Below are 26701 nucleotides of genomic sequence, written 5' to 3'. Positions count from 1 at the left end.
AAATATTTGCAACTTAGATTCATAGATTTAAATCATCCAAAAAGAAACAACTCATATTTAATTAAAATCGAATATTTTGGTTTCAAGTTGATAATTTGAAGCAAACTCAGACTTACATATATGATGTAGACAAACGCTTCATAGTAATTGTAGATAAAAAATTTAATTGGTTATAAACCTCAAAGTTTCATCTCTCTAAAGAGGTATATTTTAAGGATAAATCTATGAGATTTTGTGAAATCAAAACGGACAACACTTCATGCAATGGGGCATCAATTGAATCACAAACTCCATCATTTGGCCGTCTATAGGAATGCGGTCGTGTATCTCTCCCAAACCCCTCGCCTAGGGACTGATGAGGTGGGCAAGAGTCCCATATTGGAGAAAATTGTACTTTTAGTACCATAAAATAAAGGGTATTGTACTTTTGATCTCATACTTTATAATATTAATATTTTTTGTCCCATAAAATTAAAAAATATTCCAGATGTAGTCCTATATAATAATCCCATGGAACCAAATTTGTTAAACTTTATGATCATATTTGCAACATTTTTTAATCACATTGGACCAAAAATATTAACCTGTAAAATGCAGGACCAAAAGTACAATATTTTCAGTCCTATGAGACCAAAAGGGCACCCTGCACGTGAATAACAAACCACACCAACGTGTTTTATTTTTATTTTTTAAAGAATAATAATATATTATTGCATTAATATCCAAATCCACATTTCAATGTATTTATGTTATCAAATTAAAAATGTTGTTGTTGATTATTTAGTTTTTTATATTTGTTTGGAGTTTGATTCTTAAGTTCAACATGAAAAATAATTATAATAAACAATTCATGACAATCATAATTATTTACAGAAATATAGAAATTTAACCTCAAAAAATCTATAAAAGACATTAAAAATATGAAAATTATATAAAGTTGAGCTTATTGGCATCACAAACTAATATACTTTGAGTCAGCGTAGAAGTTGTGAAAGGAATCAACTTTTTAAATAAATGAACCTTCTTTTTGGGTAGGGATGCATAATACTTTAATGTTTACTAATGCTATGTTTATTTCGTGGAACCGAATTAAGTAGGGTTAGGTATAAAATTGAGCATATGTGACCTTCTCATAAAGTATATTTCATTCATTTAATCGAAAAATATTTAAAACAACTTCATTATAATGTATCGACACTTCGTAAAATCATCACATCTACTGACGAAAAAGTATGGAACACTGACACGATATTGGCACATGTCCGACACGAAATTCATGTCCAAAAATAAAATTTATTAAAAGAAAAAAGTATGATATCGGACGAGTCTAGAATATATTTTTTTTTTCTTTTTTTAATCCCCTCTTGCAAAAAATTAATTAAACAATTAATTGGGCCTGATTTGAGAAAATATCTAATCCAATCAACTCAAGGCAGTGTTTGAAAAAAAAATTGTTTTTAGAGAAATAAATTTTATAAAAAAATAAAAAATAAATAAAATTATAGCAGAATTAAAAGTGTGTAGTATTTATAAAAATAAAAAAAAAAGAGAAAAGCAGATAGTGTTTGAAGAAAAATTACTTGTAAAATAAATTTAATTGAACAAAGACTGTTTTGTCCCTATATATTAAAAAGATACTATTTTCTTTACTTATTATTTCACTTGTTGTTTGTCACTAATAATTATTTTTCCACAAAAATCATAAATTTTATTTCTATTAGTATTTCATATTTATGTTTTTAAAAATACTAAAATATATATATTTAATTTAATAATGCTTCCACTAAGCAATATAATTGTTGATTTATACACAATAATTAAACTTGCATGAACGCAAATATAATATTTTATTAATTAATCAAACAATAATATATGAACAAAATAATAGAATTAGATGATATAGCACATAAAATATAAAAAACTTAAAATATTAAATATGTGAAAGTGTAAATTTAATTATTATTAAAATTCATATTATTAGAAAATTCTAATATCAACTTTAAATATACAATTCTAAAAATAAATTAAAAATTATAAAATTAAATTAAAATTATTATAATAAGGACAGAATAGTAGGAGATCATACAAAGTTGGATGAATGAAAAAATTACTTAGGACTGGTTTTTCTTTGGCTAAACTCCATTTTAGCCCCTATATCTTCTTGGAATAGCTAAACCCTTGTATTTGAAAAATAGACTAAAAACTTCATTTGTTTAAAATTACTTTATATTGTATCTAAAATTACTATGATCAAATTGATTTTTTATTTTATTTTTCTGCATTTTTCTCTCTCATAAATAAATTCTTTATTTTTAAACATACTTATATTAAATATAAAAATAAAAAAAATTACATTACAAAGACTAATATAATAAATTTTATTTTTCAAATGTAGATATGTACATGGCTATAAATATTAAGCAATTACATAATTATAGTTATAAATTAACTTAAATATAATAATTATTATAATTATCTAAAATTATTATTAATGATTCACTAAAATATATATTTAAATTAGTTTAATCACAATAATTATTATAGTTATTAAAAAAGTATTCTTAATTAATTAAAATATATTTAATTAATATAAATAATTTAATTAAAATTTAAAAAAAATTAGGGGCGATGACACCATTGCCCAGATTTGGGGGCGATAGGGGATGCTCCCCTCCTCCTCGCTCCACCGTCGCTGCAGATGGGGGTGCCGTCACTGTTCCCCCATTTGCAGGTCTGGGGTTGGCTTAGGAGACTGGGGTAGGCGACAAGGTGGGGGTGACGGTGATTGGAGAGGGGGTAGGCAAATGGAGTAAGTTAAGATTTTTTTAATTATTTTATATATAATACTAATAGTTTTTTTGTAATTTTGAATTATTTATATATAATATAAGTTAAATAATTTATTTGAATAGAGACATTTTATTTTTTAAAATTTAACGGTTAAAATTAATCATTGTTTAATCAAAAAAGATCCAACGATTATTAAAATAAAAAATAATATATATTAAATAAGGGTATAATGACCATTTGATAAAAAGGTTAACTTCGTTAATTAGATTTAACAGAGATGGATGACTGACCTATGCTTAAGAAAATAGATAGGGGGTATTTTGCCAGTTTCTAAAACAAAGAGGAGGGGGTTTAGCAGACTTTTTAAACATAGAGAATTTGATACATTTAAAGCTTTTTTTTTATTTTTTTTATTTTTTTGAATAACATGGTGATAGGTGTATGGGGCCTAAATGACCCAATAACCTAAAAGACTTTAAAGAATTGGATGGTCTATTATGGAGAAGGCTTGTAAAGATTATTAGATAATCAAATAAACTTATATATAGGGTACAAAAATTTATTACTAGGCCAATTCTAAGGGACTAAGATAGAGTCACTTGGCAATAAATCTTTAATATGAAACAATAATGAAAGTGCAAGAAAAAAATCTCTGCCAAATCTACTCTCTCTATCACTAAATTTTGAAACTATTAATTCCCAGCTCGAATAGAAAAAACAATAATTTTTAATTTTTGATTGTAACATATGGTTAATTTCATACATATTATTATTGTTTTACGATAGATTTCACAAACAATAACGAACAAATTATATTGGAGAAATTATTTTACAACTTAATTTAAGGAAAAATTATAATATGCTCTTTGAAAATTTATAAATATCTTTTTAAAATTAATGACCATCTAACAAATACCCTCTCATGACATTCTTCTGTAAGGGGTGATATTTTATAATTATTTTTTCTTTAAAATATATTTATTTTATAATTAAATTTATCATAAATATATTATGATAAAAATGAAAGCTGAGAGTATACTATAATATAATATAATGCTCTAACTGAAAACTGTTTGACTTTATCAATCCACACTCCTCTCCTCTGTCATGCTCTCCTGCTCCCTCCCTAACCCATCAATCCCCCCAACTCACACTCACTGTCTCTCGCCCTCTCCCTCTTTCTCCGCCGCCATGAGCCTCTCCTCCCCCACCTCCATCTCCTCCGTGCCGCGTCCGTGGAGTGGGACGCGTTCCGGGAAGGTTGCTGGGGTCCACCCCCACATCCAGCTTTCCCTTCCTGGCAACAGGCAGCAGAAGACGATTCTTTGCTCCGCCGCGGCGAAGAGCGGCGCCGGCGTAGTACAGCAAGGCGTCGGCGAGTCCGAATTGAAAATGAGTCGGATTGAATCTCTGAGTCAAGTCTCTGGCGTGCTTGGGTGCCAGTGGGGGGACGAAGGCAAAGGAAAGCTAGTGGATATTCTTGCCCAGCACTTCGACATCGTGGCGCGTTGTCAGGTATGTGTTTTATGTATATGTAGAAGCTTCTTTGTCTGTACTAGCGTTTTGATCGACAACTATTGTGCTTTGGATGGATTCTTTCTGTTTTTGAGAATGCTTTGGATGGATTCATGATGTTCATTTTGGTGGCCAATGTACTTTTTTCCTTGGGAATTCAGTATAGAATGCAGAAGCTTGTTCTTTGCGATATCTAGTCCTGTTATCTTGTTGATACTTTTGGTAAGATAAGATAGGATCCTGCTCATGAATGAATTATCAATCACTGAAATTAAGCTGGGACAGAGGCTACGCATTACCCTTTACGTGCTTCTGATTTACAGTTCTACTCAGATTTTAGTTGGGAAAAATGTCTCTCCCTGGATTAAGTACGTCGAGAGTCATGGTTTTGTGAATTACGCCATTTGCATAGAATCACTGTTGCTAAGGTCAGATGTGATACAGTGATTAGCAGGCTATGTCAGGATGCTTTATGGTCCCCTGACATGATCTTTCTTGAGACTTTATAGAGATTATTCTAATGATGTATCACTTAGTGAAAAGATAAGAGTTCCGATGTTGATTTATTTTATTTGGTCTAAATATTTCCAGTAGTTCCCGTTGCATGTAACAAAGCTGTAGTTTTCATTTCTTTGGTTACTTATTCCAAAACCTTCACCATCATTTAACTTCAGGGTGGAGCAAATGCTGGCCACACAATTTACGATTCAGCAGGCAAGAAGTTTGCGCTTCACCTTATTCCCTCAGGTATTCTTAATAAAGAAGCAATCTGTGTAATTGGCAATGGAGTCGTGGTTCATCTGCCACAACTATTTGAAGAAATTGATGAGCTTGAAGCCCGTGGTGTCTCTTGCAAGGGAAGGATCTTGGTATCTGACCGTGCTCACCTGTTATTTGATCATCATCAAGTAGCTGATGGGCTTAGGGAAGCTGAGCTTGGTAAATTAGACATTGGCACTACCAGGAGGGGTATTGGACCTTGCTATTCAAGCAAGGTTACACGGAATGGCATAAGAGTAAGTGACTTGAGGCATATGGATACTTTTCCTCAGAAGCTTGATCTTTTATTAACTGATGCTGCATCAAGATTCAAAGATTTTAACTATGGCCCTGACATGCTCAGGCAAGAGGTTGAACGATACAAGAAGTTTGCTGAGAGGTTGGAACCCTTTATAACCGACACTGTGCATTTCATGAATGATGCTATATCTCAGAGAAAAAGGATTTTGGTAGAAGGTAGTCAGGCAACCTTGCTAGACATTGACTTTGGAACTTATCCTTACGTGACTTCCTCCAGTCCATCTGCTGGAGGAATCTGCACGGGTCTTGGCATTGCTCCTAGAGTTATTGGTGATCTTGTAGGTGTGGTAAGTAGGGACACAATTCCTTCTTTGCTTTTAGCTGAAATATGTACTTCGCAGATAACATTATACCTCACATGTGCAAGATGTGCATCTTTTCTATTAATTTGGCAAAATTTCTAGAAGTATCTCATACTTTTTGCTGAGGTTTTACTTGAAATTGCAATGTCTTCTGTAGTTCTGTTACAAGTGCAGATCAGAGTTATGTTTTTCATTTGACAATAATGCAGGTCAAATCATACTCCACCCGAGTTGGTTCAGGTCCATTCCCAACGGAATGCTTTGATAAAGTTGGTGATCTATTGAGGTTTGAGGGGCACGAGTTTGGCACAACAACTGGTCGCCCCCGTCGTTGTGGCTGGCTTGACATAGTTGCACTGAAATATTCTTGTCAAATAAATGGAATCACGTCTCTGAACCTCACCAAGCTCGATGTATTATCAAGTCTACCAGATATTAGAGTGGGCGTTGCATACAAGAAAGTCGGTGAAACTCCACACCAAACTTTCCTTGCAGACTCTCGTGTGCTGAACCAGATCCTGGCAAGCTCTAATTCATGTTTTCTGACTGGATTTTATTGCTCGATCCTGGCTTTTCTTTTTCCATTTTTTTCCCATTTTGGTTCTTGGAGGTCCAGTCTTGTTAACTTAAGAACTTGTCAGTTTGGAAGATATCATGGTTTTATCACGTATCATGTTTCTTCAAGTCGATCTTTTCTCCTTCTGCAAGCTTCAATCTTTTCCATTTAATCTGCTTTCTGTGGTCTTGTGTAGGTTGAATATGAAGATATGCCTGGGTGGCAGACCAATATTTCTTCCATAAGAGAATACTCTAAGCTGCCACAAGCTGCACGTAATTTCATAGAAAGGATAGAAGAACTCGCTGGTGTACCCATCCACTACATTGGCGTTGGACCGGGACGTGATGCCATTATATACAAATAAAGATTACAAGTTCTCTCAGTGTCTTACTGCGCATATTCTATATTTTTTGGGCCTTGAATGATGCTTCTGACACTCGGAAGAACTTCGGCCTCATGTTTGAGGGTTTGATTTTATCTAATAAAAACTGGAAATTTCAATCTAGTGACGTGAAATTAGTGTAAAGATGTAGCATTCTTGGCCCCTGGCACTGACGTTGATTAGGTTTTCTGACTTCTACTGAAATCTACTGAGACCTCGCAGATGAAACCTTCTTACCTCTTAACAGGGCTGGTATCCGTTTTGGCATATGTTGTTGACCCCTGTGGCTTTTAGCTACCTAAATACCATCAATTTCTTCTGTGTACATTACTTGAATCAAATTTTATTACATTGAATCAATTACATTATAAATATTATTACATACATTTATGCATTTGTTCATCAATTACATAACAAGTTTACTTAATCGAATTTGATTTTTTACTGAGAGAAAATTGAGGTTGAAGTTGAAACAGATTGAGCAGTTGGAGTTGATCCCAAGTAACAATCCAACTTCCTTACCAGAAAATGACAATTGACATTCCAACCTCTTGCAAGGACAACCATTGTAAGAGTTACAATTTTGTAAATATCTGGGGCAGAAGTACAATTTTACTGAACTTGAAAAATTATTGAATATATTGATATAAATGCTTTCATTTAATTTGGTGGAAAATCAAATCTAAAAATTAGATTACTATTTTAACATGATTGTAGAGGATTCAATTAAAAAAGTCTAATTTAAGACAAACAATTAAAGAAATTACCACGCAATAGTCAATAGTCAATAACTCGAGTCAAGACCGTGTTTGGCCGCTTATACTAAAGCTTGGATGAAAGAGAGGAAAAATTCCGTCTCTCTACTTCGTTCTCTCTTCCAATCCCAATATAATAATGGAGGCAGTGTTTTGAATTCTTTGGAATCAACGCATTGAGGGATCTGTTTTCTTCACATCTTGATCAGTTGAAGCTGTTTCTCTTGAAGGGTTTGTTATTTTGTACTGAGCAATCCATTCTTGAATTTTCTTGATTTCTCAGATTAGTCAGCTGCGTGAGCTGTGTGGATGGTTTATCCCTATTGTGGAGACCCGTTCTTTAAAGTTCTCAAGGTTTACTTCTTTTGTTCATTTAATGATTTCTTGTTCTTGTCCAAGAATTAGTACAAATCTCTTCCTTTTATGATTTTCAACTGTCTGCCATTCGTGGGGAGCTCTCATAGTTATGGCGGCTTCTCACAGGAAAGCCCGGGTGAGAGATGTGGCTTTTTGCCGTATGATTTTCATTGGTGTATTAGGAGTTGTTTTGTTGGTTTTGCTAATAAGGACAAAGACATTTATAGATTTAGTTAGCAGACATTCAACAGAGACTGATGAGAGTGGATTGGCTCATAACTATACTTTGGTTTCTAATAAGAATTTGAAGCTTCCCAGACAGAATGAGTTCTCGATTTCCTTAGAAAAACGTAATCAGATGCCACCTAGGAACTTAGATTTATATCCCAGGTTAGCCAAGAATCATGTAGTCATTGTGTTGTATGTTCATAACCGGCCCCAATATCTTCAAGTAGCTGTCGATAGCCTCTCCCGGGTGGCAGGGATTAGCGAAACTCTGCTTATTGTTAGTCATGATGGGTACTTTGAGGAGATGAACAAGATTGTGGAGAATATAAAGTTCTGCCAAGTGAAGCAAATATTTGCCCCTTACTCGCCTCACGTCTTTCCTAATAGCTTTCCTGGTGTTTCACCTAATGATTGTAAGGACAAGGATGATCCCGCCAAGAAGAAATGTGAAGGGACTCCAGATCAGTATGGCAACCATCGGTCCCCTAAGATTGTGTCGTTGAAGCATCATTGGTGGTGGATGATGAATACTGTGTGGGACAGTTTAAAGGAGACGAGCCAGCACTCTGGTCATATTCTCTTCTTAGAAGAGGACCACTTTATTTATCCTAATGCATATCGCAATTTACAGTTGCTTATAGAGTTGAAGCCTCAGAAGTGCCCGCATTGCTATGCTGCAAATCTGGCACCGTGCGATGTGAAATTGAGGGGAGAAGGGTGGGAGAGTTTGATAGCAGAAAGGATGGGAAATGTGGGATACTCATTTAATCGGACGGTGTGGCAAAAGATTCATAGGAAGGCTAGAGAATTTTGCTCATTTGATGATTATAATTGGGATATAACAATGTGGGCTACTGTCTTTCCTTCATTTGGTGGCCCTGTTTACACATTGCGTGGACCTAGAACAAGTGCTGTTCATTTCGGGAAATGCGGTTTGCATCAAGGACAGGGCGAGACGGCTTGTATTGATAATGGCGTTTTGAACTTAGAAGTTGCAGAAGTTGATAGAGTTCCTAATATTAAATCAGATTGGGGAGTATATGTGTATGAGCACCAATCAGGTTATCAAGCTGGCTTTAGGGGTTGGGGAGGCTGGGGAGATATAAGAGACCGCCAACTCTGTCTGGAATTTGCAAAGATGTATAGGGCTTCTGGCTAAGATGTCTGAACCTCGATGGACTGTTGTCTTCCTCTTGCACGTTGGTTGATTTTGTTGTGTTTATGATAGAGAGCATAAGCTGCTGTTACAATTTTCTTTTTGTTATACATTAGAGATGAGAACCTTTCTGTTCACACGTCTGCTGTAAGAAACCAACACTATGCTTTTCCGTTTCTTAAAATTTGTTCAAGCATGTTCATCCTCCAGTGTTTTATATGGCTAATGTACTGATTATTTGTTTGAATAGTTCTTCTTTGCAAATGAAATGTCATGGTTGTTATTTGACAACTTGAACCCTACTTCTACAGTAATTGTCTAGTTACTATTTACTTGTCATTTTTCAGAACTGTAGTAAATGATGGGTGTTTAGACCTTTTTAAGGTGGTGCTGCAAGTTCTTCTTTGATGCCATTGTATCTTTGCTTTTTTACCATTAGACACATTCTCCTTCTATTTTAAGTGTAAAGAGTTCTTGATCTTACCTAGCCATAGGGATCAATCTTACAAAAGAGCTTCGTTCTGCACATAGTGTTTTCAGATGCAAGAACCAGGCATTGGAGTTTAGAACATCATAAATTCCCTTTGGCGAAATCCAGAAAGTACCAGGTAGGCAGGTAGCTTTTCATTTTAGTCTTGAATCTTGTCGAATTCCTTCTTATAGGGAAAGGCGTGTTTTCCACTTATAGCTTTGAATTAACCCCCAATTCACATCTCATCTTATTTTGGAATTTTACAAACTTCTCTGCTACCAGACACTTTAGAACATTATAAGCCATCAAACACCTTAAACATCATTTTAAGGAACTTATCTGCTCAAACAGCATCTCAAACATTAACAAATGCTGCTTTCCTCAAGTGCCCACAAACTAGAAATAGAGAAAACCCATTCATTGGATTCTTAACATATCTTACTGTAATAACCATCCAAGGTCTGGTATTGTTTTTTAGGAAAATGTAAGAAACCAACAAAGATTCAAGTAGCACTGTCTTGCTCCAATTTCTTTCTCTTCAACTCTCTCATGGTGGACCTCCACCTGAAGAAACTGCCAAACAGGGCCTCTATCTCCTCCAAGTTTCTCCCCTGTGTTTCAGGCAGCAATGTGTAGAAGAAAATCCAAGCAATAACAGCAACCCCAGTGAACAAAAAGAATGCACCACCAATGGTAATAGCTTTATACAATGATATAAATGTCATCAACACCACCCCACTGGTGAACCTATTCGCTGCCACTCCCATACTGCATCCTTGAGCCCTCAGCCTCAGTGGGAAGATCTCGGAGCTGTACACCCACGCAATTGGCCCCATTCCTATTGAGAAGAATGCTACGCAAGCCAACGATGTGGCGACGCATAGCACCACGGCCCACGTTAGCTTTTGATCATCATAGTGATCAATGAGAGTCAATCCAGTGGCCAGTCCGAACAGCGACGCTGCCAGGCCGCCGCAGCTGGTGAGGAGCAAAACCCGCCGCCCCACCTTGTCGACCAAGAATGTAGCCACCAGGATGAACATGGTTTTGCTCACGCCGACGGCTATGGTGGCGAGCAGCTTGTCGGAGTCGTTTCGTATACCCGCTTTTTCGTATATCCTCGGGCTGTACATGACCACCGCGTCTATACCGCTCGCTTGCTGGAAGAAATGGATTCCGAGGCCCGCGATCAGAATATGGCGGACGGTGGGGGTGGGCCGAAGGAGCAGGTCCTTCCAGACGCCCTCCCCGCGGCTACGTTTGGGGACCGATACGACGTCGTCGCCGCAGTTTTCCGGCAACCCCGCCGCCTGTTTGATGTCAGCAAGGCGTAATTGGGCTTCTTGGGGTGAGTCGGAAGTTCTGTCGAGCACCTTCTGGGCATCGCGGAGGCGGCCCTGCAAGACTAGCCAGCGAGGGGATTCGGGCATGGCCAGCACCCCAATGGCGAGGAAGATAGAGGGGACGGCGCCGACTCCGAGCATCAGCCGCCATCCCAGTTTCAAAGGAAGCTTGGCGAACGCATAGTTTGATACGTATCCAAGCAAAACACCTACAAAGTAAATCGTTACGGCGTTTTCACTCGATTTTACATCCTAACTCAATGAAGAAAATAATAATAATAATAAGTATTTACCAGTTCACATTCCTAAGTAGTGATTATGAATTTATACTATTGGATTTAGGGATAATTACAATCTCCTCTCCTAAAATTTGATGTAACTATACATAAACTTCCTGTAATTTAAAAAGTTATATTTAGCACCTTTAAGCTTTGCTTCCGTCTAACATATTAGTTAAAATTTACTGAATTTGCTGATATTAACAAAAAAATTGAGTGAAAATTGACCCTTAACTGACTGACTACTCACTTATTGCAGGTCAAATAATTTTTCGGTCTAAACACCTTTATAACGGTAAAGATATATCTCTTCACATGCATTGAAGCGTGAAGACATATGAAGTTAATTTAGTCAAAAAAAAGATTGATTTGACCTGCAATAAGTTAGTATAATAAGTCAATCAGAAGTTAATATAGATTCTTTTTCTGATTTTTTTGTTTTGTTAATATCAACAGGTTTAGTGAATTTTAACTAACGAATAAACTTATTTGTTAGATAGAAACAAACTTTAGGGGTGCTAGGTGTAATTTTCCAAATCATAGGAGGTTTACGTGTAATTACACCAAACATCAAGGAAGGAGAATGTAATTATCCCTTGGAACTATAATCACTTTGACGTGGTGTTTATCGATCTCCTAAGAATTCCTTAAGTTATTTGTTGCTTAGGTTTAAGGTTTCACCAATAACAACCAAGATGGCGAGGTGGTTTAATTGAGACAAATTCTTACTTAAGTCGGATTTGATTATATGTAAACCAATTTTAATGTAAGTCTAATATACTTTTGTGCTGCAATTGATGTATAGCTTTAAGAAAGAATTACGTGATAAATATATCACATTTGTTCATATAATTATGTATGGCCCAAAATCAAGAATTAGGAGAAGCCTACTTGGAGACCCATCTCTAAAACCCGACGCAGGTTCTTTCTCTCCCCTTTTATTTTTGCTGCAACCCCAATTTCACTTCATCCTCTTTTCTTCACATTCATGCGCCGAATGACTCTCACCCACCTTTCTCTCTCTAGTTTCCATGTCCCGTAAATCTCTGATTGCTAGTAAACATGGTAACCAAAGCATTCTCTTATACCATCATTTCCTCTATAAAAAGGCCTTGACCCCTTTCGGCTGAAAGACAAGAAAAATCGATTGAAACACTCCTCTTCCCTCTCTCTCTCTCCAAATCGTTCATAGTGAACATATAAATTCTTTGTGAGTCTTTGTGACTAAGAAATTTAAGTGATTTCTAGAGTTTATCGTGAGATTTGAGAACCTTGTGGTGTCGGGTTGGAGGTGAAGTAACCGTGGGTTGACCGATTCTGTGTGAATGGTACTTTGTGTGTTCTTGAACGGAAGCTGGATATTCCTGAGCCTACATCTGCAAATCTGTACAATTTTTAAGATTTGTTCTTTCTTTGTTATTTATTATTCATTATTATTTTTATAATATCAGTTAGTATATAAGGAGTTTCGTACTCCACACCGCTGTAATAGTCGAATAGGGTTCTCTGAAATACAAGGTTACCATTTTACAGTGGTATCAGAGCCTCGTCTCTGAAATCTGGTGATCCTGGTGGTGGTAACATGTTCTAAATCTCTCCTATTTTATTTCCGTAATTTTTTTTTGTCAATATTACTGTTATTATTTAGCCGCGGTAAATCTCCCTAAACTCCCACTTGGCCGTTCCCCTGAGGACGTCGGGTATCTGGTCGGGACTTAGGCTGGAAGCCTCGGTCTGTTGATCTATTTGATATCTATTGTTATTATATCTCTGTGATACTTATTTCTGCGATTTGTTCGAATATTATATCTCTGTGATATTTGTTTCTACGATTTGTTTGCCTTCAAAATTCGGGTAATTTATTCTCTTCAATTCATTGAATTTTTTTTAAATATATATGAGATATTGCAATCTGTGTGATTTAAATATTTTTGATATTCCATTGTTGGTATTTGAGTGATATTGTGAATTGTGATATTCATTAATGAGATAACCTTGGTTTTGTGATTGAAATCCACATACCTCTATTTGCGTGACTTGAAATATCATCCTTGATATATTCTGTTTTCATCTGCAAAGTGGTTGTTGCATAATTGAAAACATTTTCTATGTTAAAAAAACTTAGTGATATTACTATTAAAACATTTCTGTTGAAATTTGTTTCTCCATTTTTTCTGTGAATTTTGTTACCAAGAAATCATGCCAAAAATCAGTGTTCTATATTTCTCTTTAAAAATTCACATTTTCTGTTAAAAAATGATTTCTCAAAATTCTTTAAATGGCCGGTTATATTTTTCAACCTTTCGATGGCAAAAGTGATTTTCGATTTGGCAACAGAAAATGAAAGGAATTTTGATCCAACAAAAGATTTTCAAGGGCATAGATGGCAAATATTCTGATAATACTTCTGAAGAAAAAATGTTGGAAAATGATGAGTATGCGTATTCTTTGATTATACTGAATTTGTCTGATACTATGCTTAGAAAAGTTGGTAAACAAAACTCTGTTAAAGAACTCTGGAAAAAATTAGAAGATTTATACACATAACCTCTTTGCCTAGTAAACTCTTTTTGCTTGAAAAGTTCTTTAGGTATAAATTGGACTTGTCTGAAAACATAGAAGATAACCTAGATGATTTCACTAAACTGATACAAGACATTAAATTGACAGGAGATAAAAACAATGATGAATATTGTCCTATTGTCTTATTGAATGCTATTCCTGATTTCTATTCTGATGTCAAGGCTGCTATAAAATATGGTAGGGATAGTGTTAATCTAAAAATGGTTGTTAATGGTCTAAAAAGCAAGGAAATGAACATAAGGACTAATAAACCAGCACAAAACCAACATGAGGTTAACTTTGTAAGAGGTAGGTCTAAGTTTAGAAATTCTGGATCTAGGTCTAATAATAGGAGCAAGAGTAAAAATAGGAGTTTTAGCACGAGTAAGTCTAGACCTAGAGGTAATCACTATAGAGATGACAAGACTAAAGAACGACGCTGCTATAATTATGGATTAAAGGGTCATTACATAAAAAATTGTAGAAAGCCTAAAAGAGATAATAGGGAAAGACAAACCGATGAAAGAGAACATGCTAATAATGTTTCGGAAGAAATGGTGAAGTCTTTATGGTATGTAAAGTGAACTCTGTGCTTTCTGTGAACAAATATGAGTGGTTACTTGATTCAGGTTGCACGTTTCATATGAACCCTTATAAAGAATTTTTTTCTAATTTAAAAAATGAAAGTTGTGATTTTGTTTCTATGACAAATGAAAAGCGATGTGAGATAATGAGTTTTGGTGACATTTCTCTTAATTTTAACGATGGTTATAAATTAATTTTGAAAAATATTTGGTATGTGCCTGATCTTAGTCATAATCTCATATCTTGTGCTGCACTTGAGGAAGAGGGTTTAGAGGGAAGATGGGGAAAGGGGCAAATGAAAATTATGAAAGGTTCCCTTGTCGTTTTTAAGGCTGAAAAGAAGAGAAACCTTTACTTATGTTCTGTGACTTATGATTCTCTTGCTGCGACTGCGAATGAATGTGATAAGACATCGTTTTGGCATAAATGTTTTGTGTCACATTAGTAAAAAAGGACTTGAGTTTTTAAAAAGAGAAAAAATTCTACATGATAAACTTGATGATTTGAAATTCTGTGATGACTGTGTGTTAGGTAAACAGCATCATGTGCACTTTCCTGCTAAAACTTCCCCAAATCCTTCCATGTCATCCTGCATTCTTGACTATGTGCATGCTGATGTTTGGGGTCCCTCTAAGGAACCCACCCATGGTGGTAATCGTTATTTTTTATCTATCGTTGACAATTTTTCAAGGAAAGTGTTCGTTTTCTTATTAAAACACAAATCCGAAGTTTTTGAAAGATTCGAAAAATAGAAAATTTTGGTGGAAAACCAAACTGGTAAAAAGCTCAATCTCTAAAGGATCGATAACGATCTTGAATTTTGTAATCAAAATTTTTCTGATTTGTGTGAAAAGTTTGGCATAAAGAGACATAAACCCAACCCCTACACCCCATAGCAAAATGGCGTGGCCGAACGGATGAATCGTACTCTTCTAGAAAAGGTTAGGTGTCTTTTAGTATTTTGGTTTACAAAAATCTTTTTGTGGTGAAGCCCTCTTGACTGCTGCTCATTTGATTAATCTATCTCCATCTGTGCCTTTGCTTGGTAAGTCTCCTAATACTGTGTGGTATGATAAACAACCTGATGTTTCTGCCTTACATGTTTTCAAATGTTCTGCTTTTGTGCACCAAAATTCTGATAAGTTAGAACCCCGATCTGTGAAATGTGTGTTTATTGGTTATCTAAAGGGTGTCAAAGGGTATAGGCTATGGGTACGAAGCCAGCTAGGTTTTAAGGTGTTAATAAGTAGAGATATCATATTCAATGAAAATGAGATGCCTTGTCTTAAAACGTCAGACATAGCCCAAAACGACACCACTTTAATAAGATGGAGAGCATAGAGGATAACCAAGAAGGGGGGGGGGGGAAGATAGAAGCACAAAATCCTGAACACTTAGAACACCCAGAAAACACGAACTTAGAAACAAACCTTGATGACTACTAATTAGCTAGAGATAGAATTAGGAGACAAACTAGAATGTCTTCAAAACAGAGATTATCAAGTTGCTCTAAACACGGAAATTCTTGAACCTACGAGCGTAGAAGAAGCATAAAATCGAAAAATTAGCCTAGTGTCATGGAGGAAGAAATGAAATCCCTTAGGGATAATAAAACATGGATTCTGGTACCAAAATCTTCTGAATGTTCTCTAGTAGATTGTAAGTGGATCTTCAAGGTTAAACAAGAGAATCCCATAAAATACAAGGCTAGGTTAGTAGCTAAAGCATTCACACAAAAAGAGGGTATCAACTACAATGAAATTTTTTCTCCCGTTGTGAAATACCCTACTGTTCGCATTATACTTGCTCTTACTGCTCACTTTAATGGGGAGTTAAAACAAATGGATGTGAAAACTGCATTTCTTCATGGGGACTTGGATGAAAAAATTTATATGCGTCAACCTCTTGGCTTCATTGATAAAACAAAATCGGACTATGTGTGCCTCTTGAAAAAAATCCCTCTATGGTCTGAAACAGTCCCCCCGACAATGGAACAAAAAGTTTGATCTTTTTATGCTTTCTCTTAACTTCAAAAAAAATGAATATGATCATTGTCTTTACTTTACGTATATTGATGAATGTCCTATTTTTTTGGTGCTATATGTGGATGACATGCTTATCTCTAGTCCTAATCTTAAACTGATTGATGATTTACAAAAGGATTTGGGTAAGACTTTTGAAATGAAAAATCTTGGTGATACTAAAAGGATTCTTGGAATGGATATAACTAGAGATAGGAACGAGTCGAAAATTCTCCTAAATCAAAGGACTTATATTTTGTCTATCTTGAAATTTTTTTTTATGAAAAATAGCAAACCTGTTTCTGTCCCACTTGCTGCTCATTTTCAATTATGCAGAGATCAAAGTCCTAAAAACGATTTTGATAAAGAGAAAATGAGCAAAGTTCCCTATTCAAATGTTATTGGATCCATAATTTTTCTTATGGTTTGTTCACGGCCCGATATTGTTTATGCCATCAGTTGTCCCAACAGGTATATGTTTAACCTTGGCCCTCCACATTGGGAGGCCCTGAAATGGCTCCTTAGATACCTTCGTGGTTCTATTGATATCGGTATCACTTTCTCTAAATTCTCTGATAATATTCAATTGATTGACTATGTGGATTCAAATTATGCTAACGATAGGGATAGTAGAAAGTCTACAACGTCTTACATATTTTCTTTATGTGGTTCATGCATTAGTTAGAAGTCTCAATTACAACATATAGTTGCATTATCCACAACTGAAGCCGAATACAAAGCTACCACTGAAGTCTTTAAAGAGGCTATATGGTTGGAAGGTTTGATTAAAGAAATTGGTTTTCTTAAACACAAAGTCACTATATTTTCTGATAGTCAGTCGTCTATACAATTATGCAAAAATCCTGTGTTTCATGATAGGACTAAGCATATAGATGTTAGGTATAATTTTATTCGTGATATTGTTGTCAAAGAACTTATCAAACCCGAGAAAATCAAAACTGATAATAACCCAGCTGATATGGGTACTAAATGCCTACTTGCAGAAAAGTTCTTTATATGTCTAAAAATTCTAAATCTTGTTCCCGACTAACACCTGTGGTGGAATTGTTAGTTTTTCGTGTCTTTGCAGGTACCTGGAAGCTTTCTTTGGCAATGATGAATATACCAGATTCACAACTCCTAACCTATGACTATTGGGTCTTTGGTCCAAGGTGGAGCATGTAATTATGTATGGCCCAAAATCAAGGATTAAGAGAAGCCCACTTGGAGGCCCATCTCTAAAACCCGACGCAGGTTCTTCTCTCCCCTTGTATTCTTGCTGCAACCCCAATTTCACTTCATCTTCTTTTCTTCACATTCATGCGCCGAATGACTCTCACCAACCTTTCTCTCTCTAGTTCCAATGTCCCGTAAATCTCTAATTGCTAGTAAGCATTGTAACCAAGGCATTCTCTTATGCTATCCTTTTCCTCTATAAAAGGCCTTGACCCCTTTTGGCTGAGAGACAAGAAAAATCGATTGAAACACTCCTCTTCCCTCTCTCTCTCTCTCTTGAAATCGTTCTTAGTGAACATATACATTCTTTGTGGGTCTTTGTGATTGAGAAATCTAAGTGATTTATAGAGGTTTATCGTGAGATTTGAGAACCTTATGGTGTCGAGTTGGAGGTGGAGCAACCGTGGGTTGACCGATTCTATGTGAATGGTGCTTTGTGTTTTTGAACGGAATCTGGATATTCCTGAACCTACATCTGCGGATCTGTAAAATCTTTAAAATTTGTTCTTTCTTTGTTATTTATTATTCATTATTATTTTTCTAATATCAGTTAGTATATAAGGAGTTTCGTACTCCACGCCGCTGTAATAGTCGAATAGGATTATCTGAAGTGCGAGGTTACCATTCTACAGTTCTTTAAATGATTTGATTTATCTAAATTTAATTTGAATAAGAATTTTTTAAAATTGAATTAATTCGCTTTGCTCTATGAAGAAATCTCTTAGTGGGGTCTTCCACATTTTCCGGGGCGACCAGATTCACGTGCACCCGTCTTCTGGCCCGAAGAAGCGTCTTCACACTAGAGTAGTTGTCTCTTGTCGATCATATGAGGTGACAGATTCAGGTACATTATCCAAGCATTTGTATGTGTATTTATTTTTTGATTAAAAGATACGAAAAAGAGCCAACCAAAATGGGTTAAATTCCTGATTTCAACCCAACTCAATTAGTTTTAAATTGGATTAGTTATATTTTAAATAATTTTATATGAGTTGGAGTTAAATAAAATTATATTTTATATAAGTTAGATATGAATTTAATATGAATCTAATATACGGATTTTAATGGATCCAATCCATAGACTAAAATAAAAAAAGCTAAAACGACCCACTATTTCACTCTCACACATCTATCTCTCACACACACAAGGACGCTGACAAATCACAATTTGCTTTCTTCATATGCATGCATTAGGGGTATACAATTTTCAGTTAACTGATCAAAAGCTGGCGAAATGAAAAGTTTGATTTTTTATTATTATTATTTTTTTAAATTTTGATTATTTGATTCGATTTTAATTTTTTATACCGATTATCGAACCGAATTGAATATCAAATTTTAAAATATATACGTATATATATAAATATATAATATTATGAATACATATAAATATAATAACAATAATATATAAGTGTTAAATATCTTAATATATGTACTTATAATAAAAAATAATAAATTTTATGATTAATACATACTTGATTGTTATAATCACTATTCATTTATAATAAATAAATTGACATTATATTTTTTAAAATTTTCGATTAATTTGGTAAAAATTAGAATCCAACTTAACCATAATAAGTATGGTTATTACCAAACCAAAACAAACATTTCGATTCGATATTCGTTAACTGAATTGAACACCCTAACACACTCTTACACACACATCACCCCCCCCCCCCACCTCTCTCTCACACGCACATACACACACACAAACACACTCACAACCTCTTTCTTCATATAGGCATACTCTCTAATCTCTCACTCTCACACACAACCCCCTCCCCCCTCCCCTCCCACACACAATATAGAGAATTTGGTTACATAGCTTGATGTTCATTCAAGATAAGTATTAAAAATGTTATGAATTATTTTGATAAAATATAGTATTTTGTTAGATACTTAGTAGATTTTTTTACTTTATGATTTAGCAAATAAATTTTAATGCACATGATCATTAGACAGAAATGACGTGTGATATAAATTTAGTCGTATTACATTACAGGTAGTAATTACCTTTGTAAATAATTTCAACTATTGTCCCATTTTTTTCATTGTGTGAAATTTTTAAAATTTTAAATTCAAATTAATAAAATGCTTTGTACTAACTCGACCCAACTCATTTGCAATCCAATCCATTTTGGACCCATATATTTAGAGCCATTTGAAATCCGACAAATTCTGGACCCAACCTGTGTGAATCCAACCCAATCCATCCATTTGCCACCCCTAAATCAACGTAATGATTTTTCTCAAAGGGGACTATACATGTCTCCATCATCATGGAAAACTAAGTAAGCTACTTTGACATAGTGTGTATGGCATGTTTCATATATTTTTTTTGGGGGTAAATGCAATTTAATTTTCTCTTTGATGTTATAAATGTCTAAATTATCCCTTATTAAAAAAATAGCAATTTACTTTCTATGTTCTTTTAAGTGTAGTATTTTACCTCCCTAGACGGAGGGTAATTTACTTATAGATTATAAATATAGAGAATTAAATTATTATTTTTTTATAAAAAGATAATTTAATTATTTATAATATTATGAGGTAAATTTCATTAAAACACTATATTTTGTCATGGAAAAGAAATAAAAATTGGAAGTGGACAAAGACCAAAAAGCATCCGACAAACCAGTTCGGCTCACGAGTGGTCCAAAAGCCTATTGGTTGAACAATGTGGACAGCCAATTGGGCCAACATGGCCTAACCCTCATGGGACGTTCAAAACAACACACCCCCACCAAGTTCAGTCAATAATATCTAACTGAATCGATAAAGTTGAAGCTTTATGATTTAAAGGTTATGTGTTTGAACTCCGTTATATGTATGTGATGTTATTTTTAATGTATAATAAGTATTAGTTAGATTAATCTTATTTGATATTATTGAGTATAGTATGTAATAATCTTTATCAGATATTAATATTCAATATGAATGATTATAATTGATTTATTTTAATTAATAATAGTTCATCGCTCTTACTTAAAAAATAAGGTTAAACTCTTTTCTCTCTCTTTCAAATTTCAGATTAAAATTCATGTTATATTACAATACTTTTTATACACTAAGACGTTGTTTTTATGTATATGACATGTGTCGAATAACTTAAAAAGTACGATAAAATTTGAAATAGAAAATCTAATTCTTCTTTTTTATGTCAATAATGTTAGTTATAATATATAGTAGTTTGAGTATTATAAATTAATTACAAGATAAATATATTATTATATTTATAATATAATTGGCGTAGAAAGTGATCAATTATATTGATGTGTGATTGATTTAATTTGACTATATTTAGAGTTTATAGGAATTTGAATTTGATTCCTTTTAAGAAAGTTTGATATATACAGAGATGGCAATTGACCCTAGTTTAGAGCGGGTTTTGGATAGAATTTGGTGAGTCCAAGGCAGGTTCGGGGTGGTTTGATCGGGACCCAGTTGGGTTCAGGGCGGGGTACGGGTTTTGTCCTGAACCCATCCTGAACCTGATCTGTTTCCGATCCGTCCCGTCTCGGATTATATATATATATATATATATTATCTATCATTCATATATAATTCATTATTTTCACATGTATCCAACTCTATATAAGAAATACAAAAAATAAACTTGATGAGAAAATTAATAATTTAGACAAACGTATACTTTGTTTTATACAATTCATTTAAATTGAAAATTGTGTTAAGATATTCAAATTTAAACTAACGGTTATTAGAAAAATAAAATTAATTAAATGTATATTTTGTGTTATACAATTCATTATAGATCGTAACATAATATTAGGTGATGAGAAAATTAATAATTTAGAGGAAAGTATACTTTGGGTTATACAATTCATTTTAGAGTGAAAAGAGAAAACTATATTAAGGTATCTAAATTTAAACTGATATTACTTATTAAAAAATAAAATATTAGTTGAATGTATTATTTGTATCATATAATTCATTGTAGATTGTAAAATGATTAACTTAATAAGAAAATTAATAATTTAGATGAACATACATTTTGTGTTATACAATTCATCTTAGAGTGAAAACCATGTTAATGTATTTAAATTTAAATTGATATCACTTATCAAAAAAATAAAATATTAGTTGAATTCATGAATATATTTAAATCTAATTAAATAATTAACTTAAATTATTTAACTATAATTAATATTGGCTAACTAAAATAACAATACAATTATTATAGTCAAAAGAAAAGACTTAAAAGTCAAAATTCAAAATTTCTCTTTGCACTCGGCACGGGGCGGGGCAGGGCGGGGGCAGGGTACGGGACGGGGAAAAATTAAGTGGGGCGGGTCTCAGGTCCGATTAGACCCGTTCCAAACCCACCCTGTTGCCATCACTAGATATATAAGTCTAGTCCAGCAGGTCTTAATAAATAATTAGGTCAACTATAAGTGCTTCTAGCGGAGCAGTTAAGTGAGTGTCTGGCAAAGAGCTTTCTTCGCGTATAACAAGAGGTGAAGCAGCTAGGAAGTTAACGAGTGAACATCTTTCCGAACAAGGGAGACTGGAATGCTTACAACCCTTATAGATAAGGGAGCAGCTAGACTTTCAAGTAATAGATCCCCCCTAAGGCAGCCCTAAGCAGGCTAAGGAAAGGAAGAAACTCTATAAAGAGACCCGTGTGTCGAAGGCCGGACGTGCTAAAGATTAATAACTGATCCCCTCACACTCTGCGGGTTATTAATACTCCCTTAATTTTAAGGGTCATCTAACAACTAACCTAATTTATTAGTTTTCGTTAGATTTTTATCATTTTTTATAGTGGACTGACTTTCTTGTAGATTATAAACTATAATTTTATATTTTAATAATATTTAAATTTTTTATGAACTAACTGCATAATTTATTACAATCTTCCAAAATCTTTTATATTTTTTTAGTTTTTTTTTTTAAAAAATGACAGTTTCAAAATCACATTCAAAATTAAGTAATTTCATCAAATTTTAAGAAAATTTTGTTGTAATTTATCTAAATAATTGGAGAAAACAAATACATACCGAAATTGATGAAGACTTCGGGGAAAGACGTGAGGAAGCCACGACAGGAGGCTGGAGCCACTTCGGCTGCGTACACCGGCGCGATCATGAGGGCGTAGCCAACACCGATGCCAGCCACGAAGCGCCCCACCATGAGGAAGGCGTAGTTGGCGGCGAAGCCCATGAGAATAGCTCCCGCAAAGAAGATGGCGGAGGCGAAGACGATGGTGTAGCGCCGCCCAATCCAGTCGGAGGTCCGGCCAGCCACGGCGGAGCCGAGCAGCGAGTAGATGTTGATGGTGCCCACTAAGATCTCGATTTGGACGTCGGAGATTTTGAGGTCTCTCTTGATGTAGATTGTGGCTCCACTCATAACCCCTGTATCTGTAAGCGTGTGTGTTTTTTAAAGTGATAATTAAACGCATAGTTGCATTAACATTAATGAAACGAATAATATTTCAATTTAATTAATATATCAATATTATTAAAAAAATAAATAAATTATAATAACTCACGCTCGTCTCTTTATAATAACTCACGTTCGTCACAACCGACAAAACAGAAACTATTGCAAACGACATCAAATTTTTCTAAATTAAAACATGCTATTCTTAGAATAAACATAGGAACAAATTGAAATTCTTACAACATATGTATAATAATTGAGCAAGTAGTAGAAAAAATAAGAGATGAAGAATGAAGGAATTACCGTATCCGAGCAAGACGGATGTCATGGAGGCAAGAACGGAGATAGCCAAAGCGTACTTGTTCCTTTTATGCTTCGTCGGAGAGGTGGTACTCAGCAACCGGCGGGCTTCGGTGGGCTCGCCGGGAACACCATCGGCATCGGCATCGGCTGGTTTCTGGTGAGTCGTCATGATGAGGGAGAGGAGAAAGCCAAGTAGAAGGAGAGTACAATAATGCAATAAGTGAATGAATGAAATACATTTTTGTGTAAAGGTCAAAAAGTTTATTTGTCTTCTTTATATTATTGATGAGAACGTCAAGCAATTACAAGATATGTGATACCATCACTTTTTTTAATATTTTAGTGGGCTTTTTTTATTATTTGTGTGTGTATATCTATATATATATATATATCTATATTTAAGTGTTTATATAAAGTATAATACAAAATGTAACGCAAATTTACTACAAAAATTTAGACGAATGTAGAGGGACGATGTTGTATCGAATTTTCGAGTTAAGGTCTTTAGAGTGAGTTTAGAAAATTGTTGACCACGATGAGTAAATTATACCTTGAATTTTTTTATTGTAAAACCTACAAAACATATCATGGCCCTCAAAATCATACCGAGAAGACCCTGTTAATACTTTGATGTTTGAGTCAAGTAAGTCGTAAGAGAAAGATAAGTAAATAATAAGAATGTTATAAATAGACGAGTATTTATAGGGTTTTTTTTAATTATATGATTTCATATGAACCATAAACATCAAGATGATCAGATAGTCACGGTGAGTCCGTATATATCAAGATGATCATATAGTTACGGTGAGGACCGGATCATAAAGACCTAAAATAATAATCGGATCCAAATTTGTTTGAAAATGGTAGAAATGTTGGGGACAGGTATAAAATTACCCCCACATCATGTTGGGATGGGGTTTTATTTTTTAGAAAAATTATAAAATAAACAAATTACTAATATGTTTCCAATTCATACACACATATATATATAAAAGGATAAATAACATTGGCACCCTTTGAGTTGGGCTAAAATACACAAACATCTTTTGTTTTTTATAAAATTACAATTACAATTTCTGAACTTACAGCTATAGTTATACTTATACTCTTTATTCAAAGGCAAATTTTACACAAACATCGTTAAAAGAAAATAAATATAATTTTACATATAAAAAAGAGGTATTTATATAATTTGACGTAACTTAATTTATGATATAAAGAATTATGAGTTAAGGTATTAATGAAATTGAGAAAGTAAATGCGTGTGCGTAAATAACATGAAAGAAGAGGGGAAATGAAGTCCCCACCAAAACGTGGGGCTGAAAATGAGGAACCAAAAATCTGTGGATAGAACAGTAAGCAAAAATAAAACTGCAAAATTTTCAAGGGAAAAGAAAATACCAGACAAGTATGCTGCTCTATGGCGCATCTTCCACCAGATGTTCGATGATATGCCCCGGAGGAGCCCGTACTCAACTATTACCCAAAAGAGCGCCTTTTCCTCTAGCTTCAACCCGCATCACTGCACGCCACCGTATAGCTGGTGCGGTAGTTTCAGCCGCCGCCACTGCAGCATTGGTGTTGTCTGCAGGCGCGATTGAGGTGGCAGCACCAAAGCAGCCGGAGGAGACACTCTCGAATATACCACAGACGTTGTCGAGCGTGTGCACTCCAGAGCAGAAGGACTGCAAGAAAAGGTATAAAATCCAACGGCCCAAGTCGAGGAAAGCTGAGACTTGCACTAAGAAATGCGTTGGCACTTGCATTTTGGGGGGTTATGGTTCTCCCGGCGAAGGTCCTTTAAACATCAGGAGGTAAAAGAATTTTGGCAATGGCCTTTTATTTTGCCCTTAGACATATAGCCATGATCATGACTTGCAACATGTTGCTGCCTGCTTAGCATAAAACATCACAATTATACATGAAGGGCTCATGTTAGATTATACATAGTAGTCATTAGATCATACAATGTAATTCAGTATTTAACTTTGTGACATTATAGTGTTCTCATCCAACGGTTTCATGACCACTGAGACCTACCAAGTAGGTATGCAAGAAATAAGTTTCCTTCATGATCAGAAAGTAAGTTTGAGGGAGATAGTACATGTTTCAGGATAGCTAATTGCATATAGAAGTACATGTTACCTTTGTTTGGAGTTATGGCACTTTCCTTCACCGTCTTGATTCGCTAACTTAAACAGAAAACAAGAGATTAGATAGGATAGATGAAGTTACAAGTTCTCAGTCGATGGTATACACCTACAATGTCTTGAATAGATGACACTATATATAACAATGCAGAAAGCTAATTGTCAACTGTTCACATCCATTACTCCAAACACGTGGATTTTAAAAATTTCATATATAGAAGATTTAATTTATACACGTGAAGTGCATTTTTAAACTGGAATGCAAAATGAAGTGCCAACTTGGAATAATGTATCCAGACTGTATCATCAAGGCATTAAGGAGCATTTGCATGCACCTTAATTTTGTGGGCTAGATAACGGCACGTGTTCTTAGCTTCATAAAGATGGGACTAATGAAAAGTCCTAAGTAGATCGATTCTTATATATTCGCATCCAAACTAACAAATAAAAGTCTGCATCTGCATTATTTTCTCATTAGTGATCTAAGGTGATGATTTAAGCAATACATGGCTGATGTTTTCAGTCAAGGGCTACTCATGTGCATCATATACACTATCTATGACATAACTAGAAATGAGCAAATTATGAAAATTTTAAGCTCCTGATGCTACTTTCTAGGTTGTAATAGTGCATGTTGTTTCTTAATTCTTACCGACAACCTGGCTTTGCTCACTCAACCACTAATTCGAGTGTTCTTTGTTCACCCACAGACCTCTAGTTGTTTTCAAGGACGGTTTTCGGAGTCGTAAATATTGGTAAGCTCTTTTCCCTTCCATCTAACTGTTATTATTACAGTCACCATTCTCACTTTTTTGCCTTGTTATTCCTTTTTGATAATATTAACACCTATATGTATAAGCTTTCTTTTCATGTGTGATAATGAGATTTCATTTTCCTGCAGTTTGTCAGAGTGCTCTGATATCTGTAACTTGATTGGAGATGGTGATGATGGACCCTGATTCATGCTCTGTTGGAGCTACTTCCCCACATAATTTTCAAGTTGATTTACAGGTAGAATTATAATTTGTTTGTTAATATGTACATTTGAGGCTACTGTATATGCTGCAGGTTTCATCATTCCTTCACACAATGCTTTAGGATCTTCGTTCTTGCCCTAATCTTCTCCTTGTCCAATGAGAGTGTATGATTATTCCAACCAACTTTGTATATGTAAAAGAATTTTACTGAGGCTTGCCATGAACAAGAAAAAGTTACACTTAA

At 34.6% G+C, this 26701-nt stretch overlaps 4 protein-coding genes across 5 annotated transcripts; 3 read left to right on the top strand and 1 right to left on the bottom strand.

Annotated features, from left to right (window-relative positions):
• The first annotated feature begins 3855 nt into the window (after positions 1-3855).
• Positions 3856-6856, top strand: LOC105162531 (adenylosuccinate synthetase 2, chloroplastic). 2 transcript variants are annotated; one of them, XM_011080578.3, is made up of 4 exons: positions 3857-4305; positions 4980-5672; positions 5897-6208; positions 6440-6856. In XM_011080578.3, exons 1-4 carry the CDS (start codon positions 3898-3900, stop codon positions 6608-6610), a joined length of 1584 nt encoding a protein of 527 aa, XP_011078880.2. In that variant the 5' UTR covers positions 3857-3897; the 3' UTR covers positions 6611-6856. The 2 variants fall into 2 exon arrangements, with proteins under 2 accessions (XP_088736989.1, XP_011078880.2); XM_088880863.1 differs by having other exon boundaries at positions 3856-4305; positions 5897-6582.
• A 593-nt stretch (positions 6857-7449) lies between these two features.
• Positions 7450-9415, top strand: LOC105162532 (alpha-1,6-mannosyl-glycoprotein 2-beta-N-acetylglucosaminyltransferase). The gene has a single exon (XM_011080580.3). It carries the CDS (start codon positions 7850-7852, stop codon positions 9125-9127), a length of 1278 nt encoding a protein of 425 aa, XP_011078882.1. The 5' UTR covers positions 7450-7849; the 3' UTR covers positions 9128-9415.
• A 584-nt stretch (positions 9416-9999) lies between these two features.
• On the bottom strand, positions 10000-23579 carry LOC105162533 (polyol transporter 5). The gene is made up of 3 exons (XM_011080581.3): positions 23331-23579; positions 22643-23005; positions 10000-11148 (listed from the first exon to the last, which is right to left on the bottom strand). Exons 1-3 carry the CDS (start codon positions 23497-23499, stop codon positions 10100-10102), a joined length of 1581 nt encoding a protein of 526 aa, XP_011078883.1. The 5' UTR covers positions 23500-23579; the 3' UTR covers positions 10000-10099.
• A 1010-nt stretch (positions 23580-24589) lies between these two features.
• Positions 24590-26701, top strand: LOC105162534 (uncharacterized). The gene is made up of 3 exons (XM_011080583.3): positions 24590-25144; positions 26191-26235; positions 26382-26701. Exons 1-3 carry the CDS (start codon positions 24741-24743, stop codon positions 26437-26439), a joined length of 507 nt encoding a protein of 168 aa, XP_011078885.2. The 5' UTR covers positions 24590-24740; the 3' UTR covers positions 26440-26701.

This window comes from Sesamum indicum, linkage group LG5, assembly GCF_026168435.1.
Source record: "Sesamum indicum cultivar Baizhima isolate 11 linkage group LG5, ASM2616843v1, whole genome shotgun sequence".
Classification (NCBI taxonomy): domain Eukaryota; kingdom Viridiplantae; phylum Streptophyta; class Magnoliopsida; order Lamiales; family Pedaliaceae; genus Sesamum; species Sesamum indicum.
The sequence above is the reverse complement of the archived record's forward strand: the minus strand, read 5'-3'. Positions and strand labels throughout refer to the sequence as shown.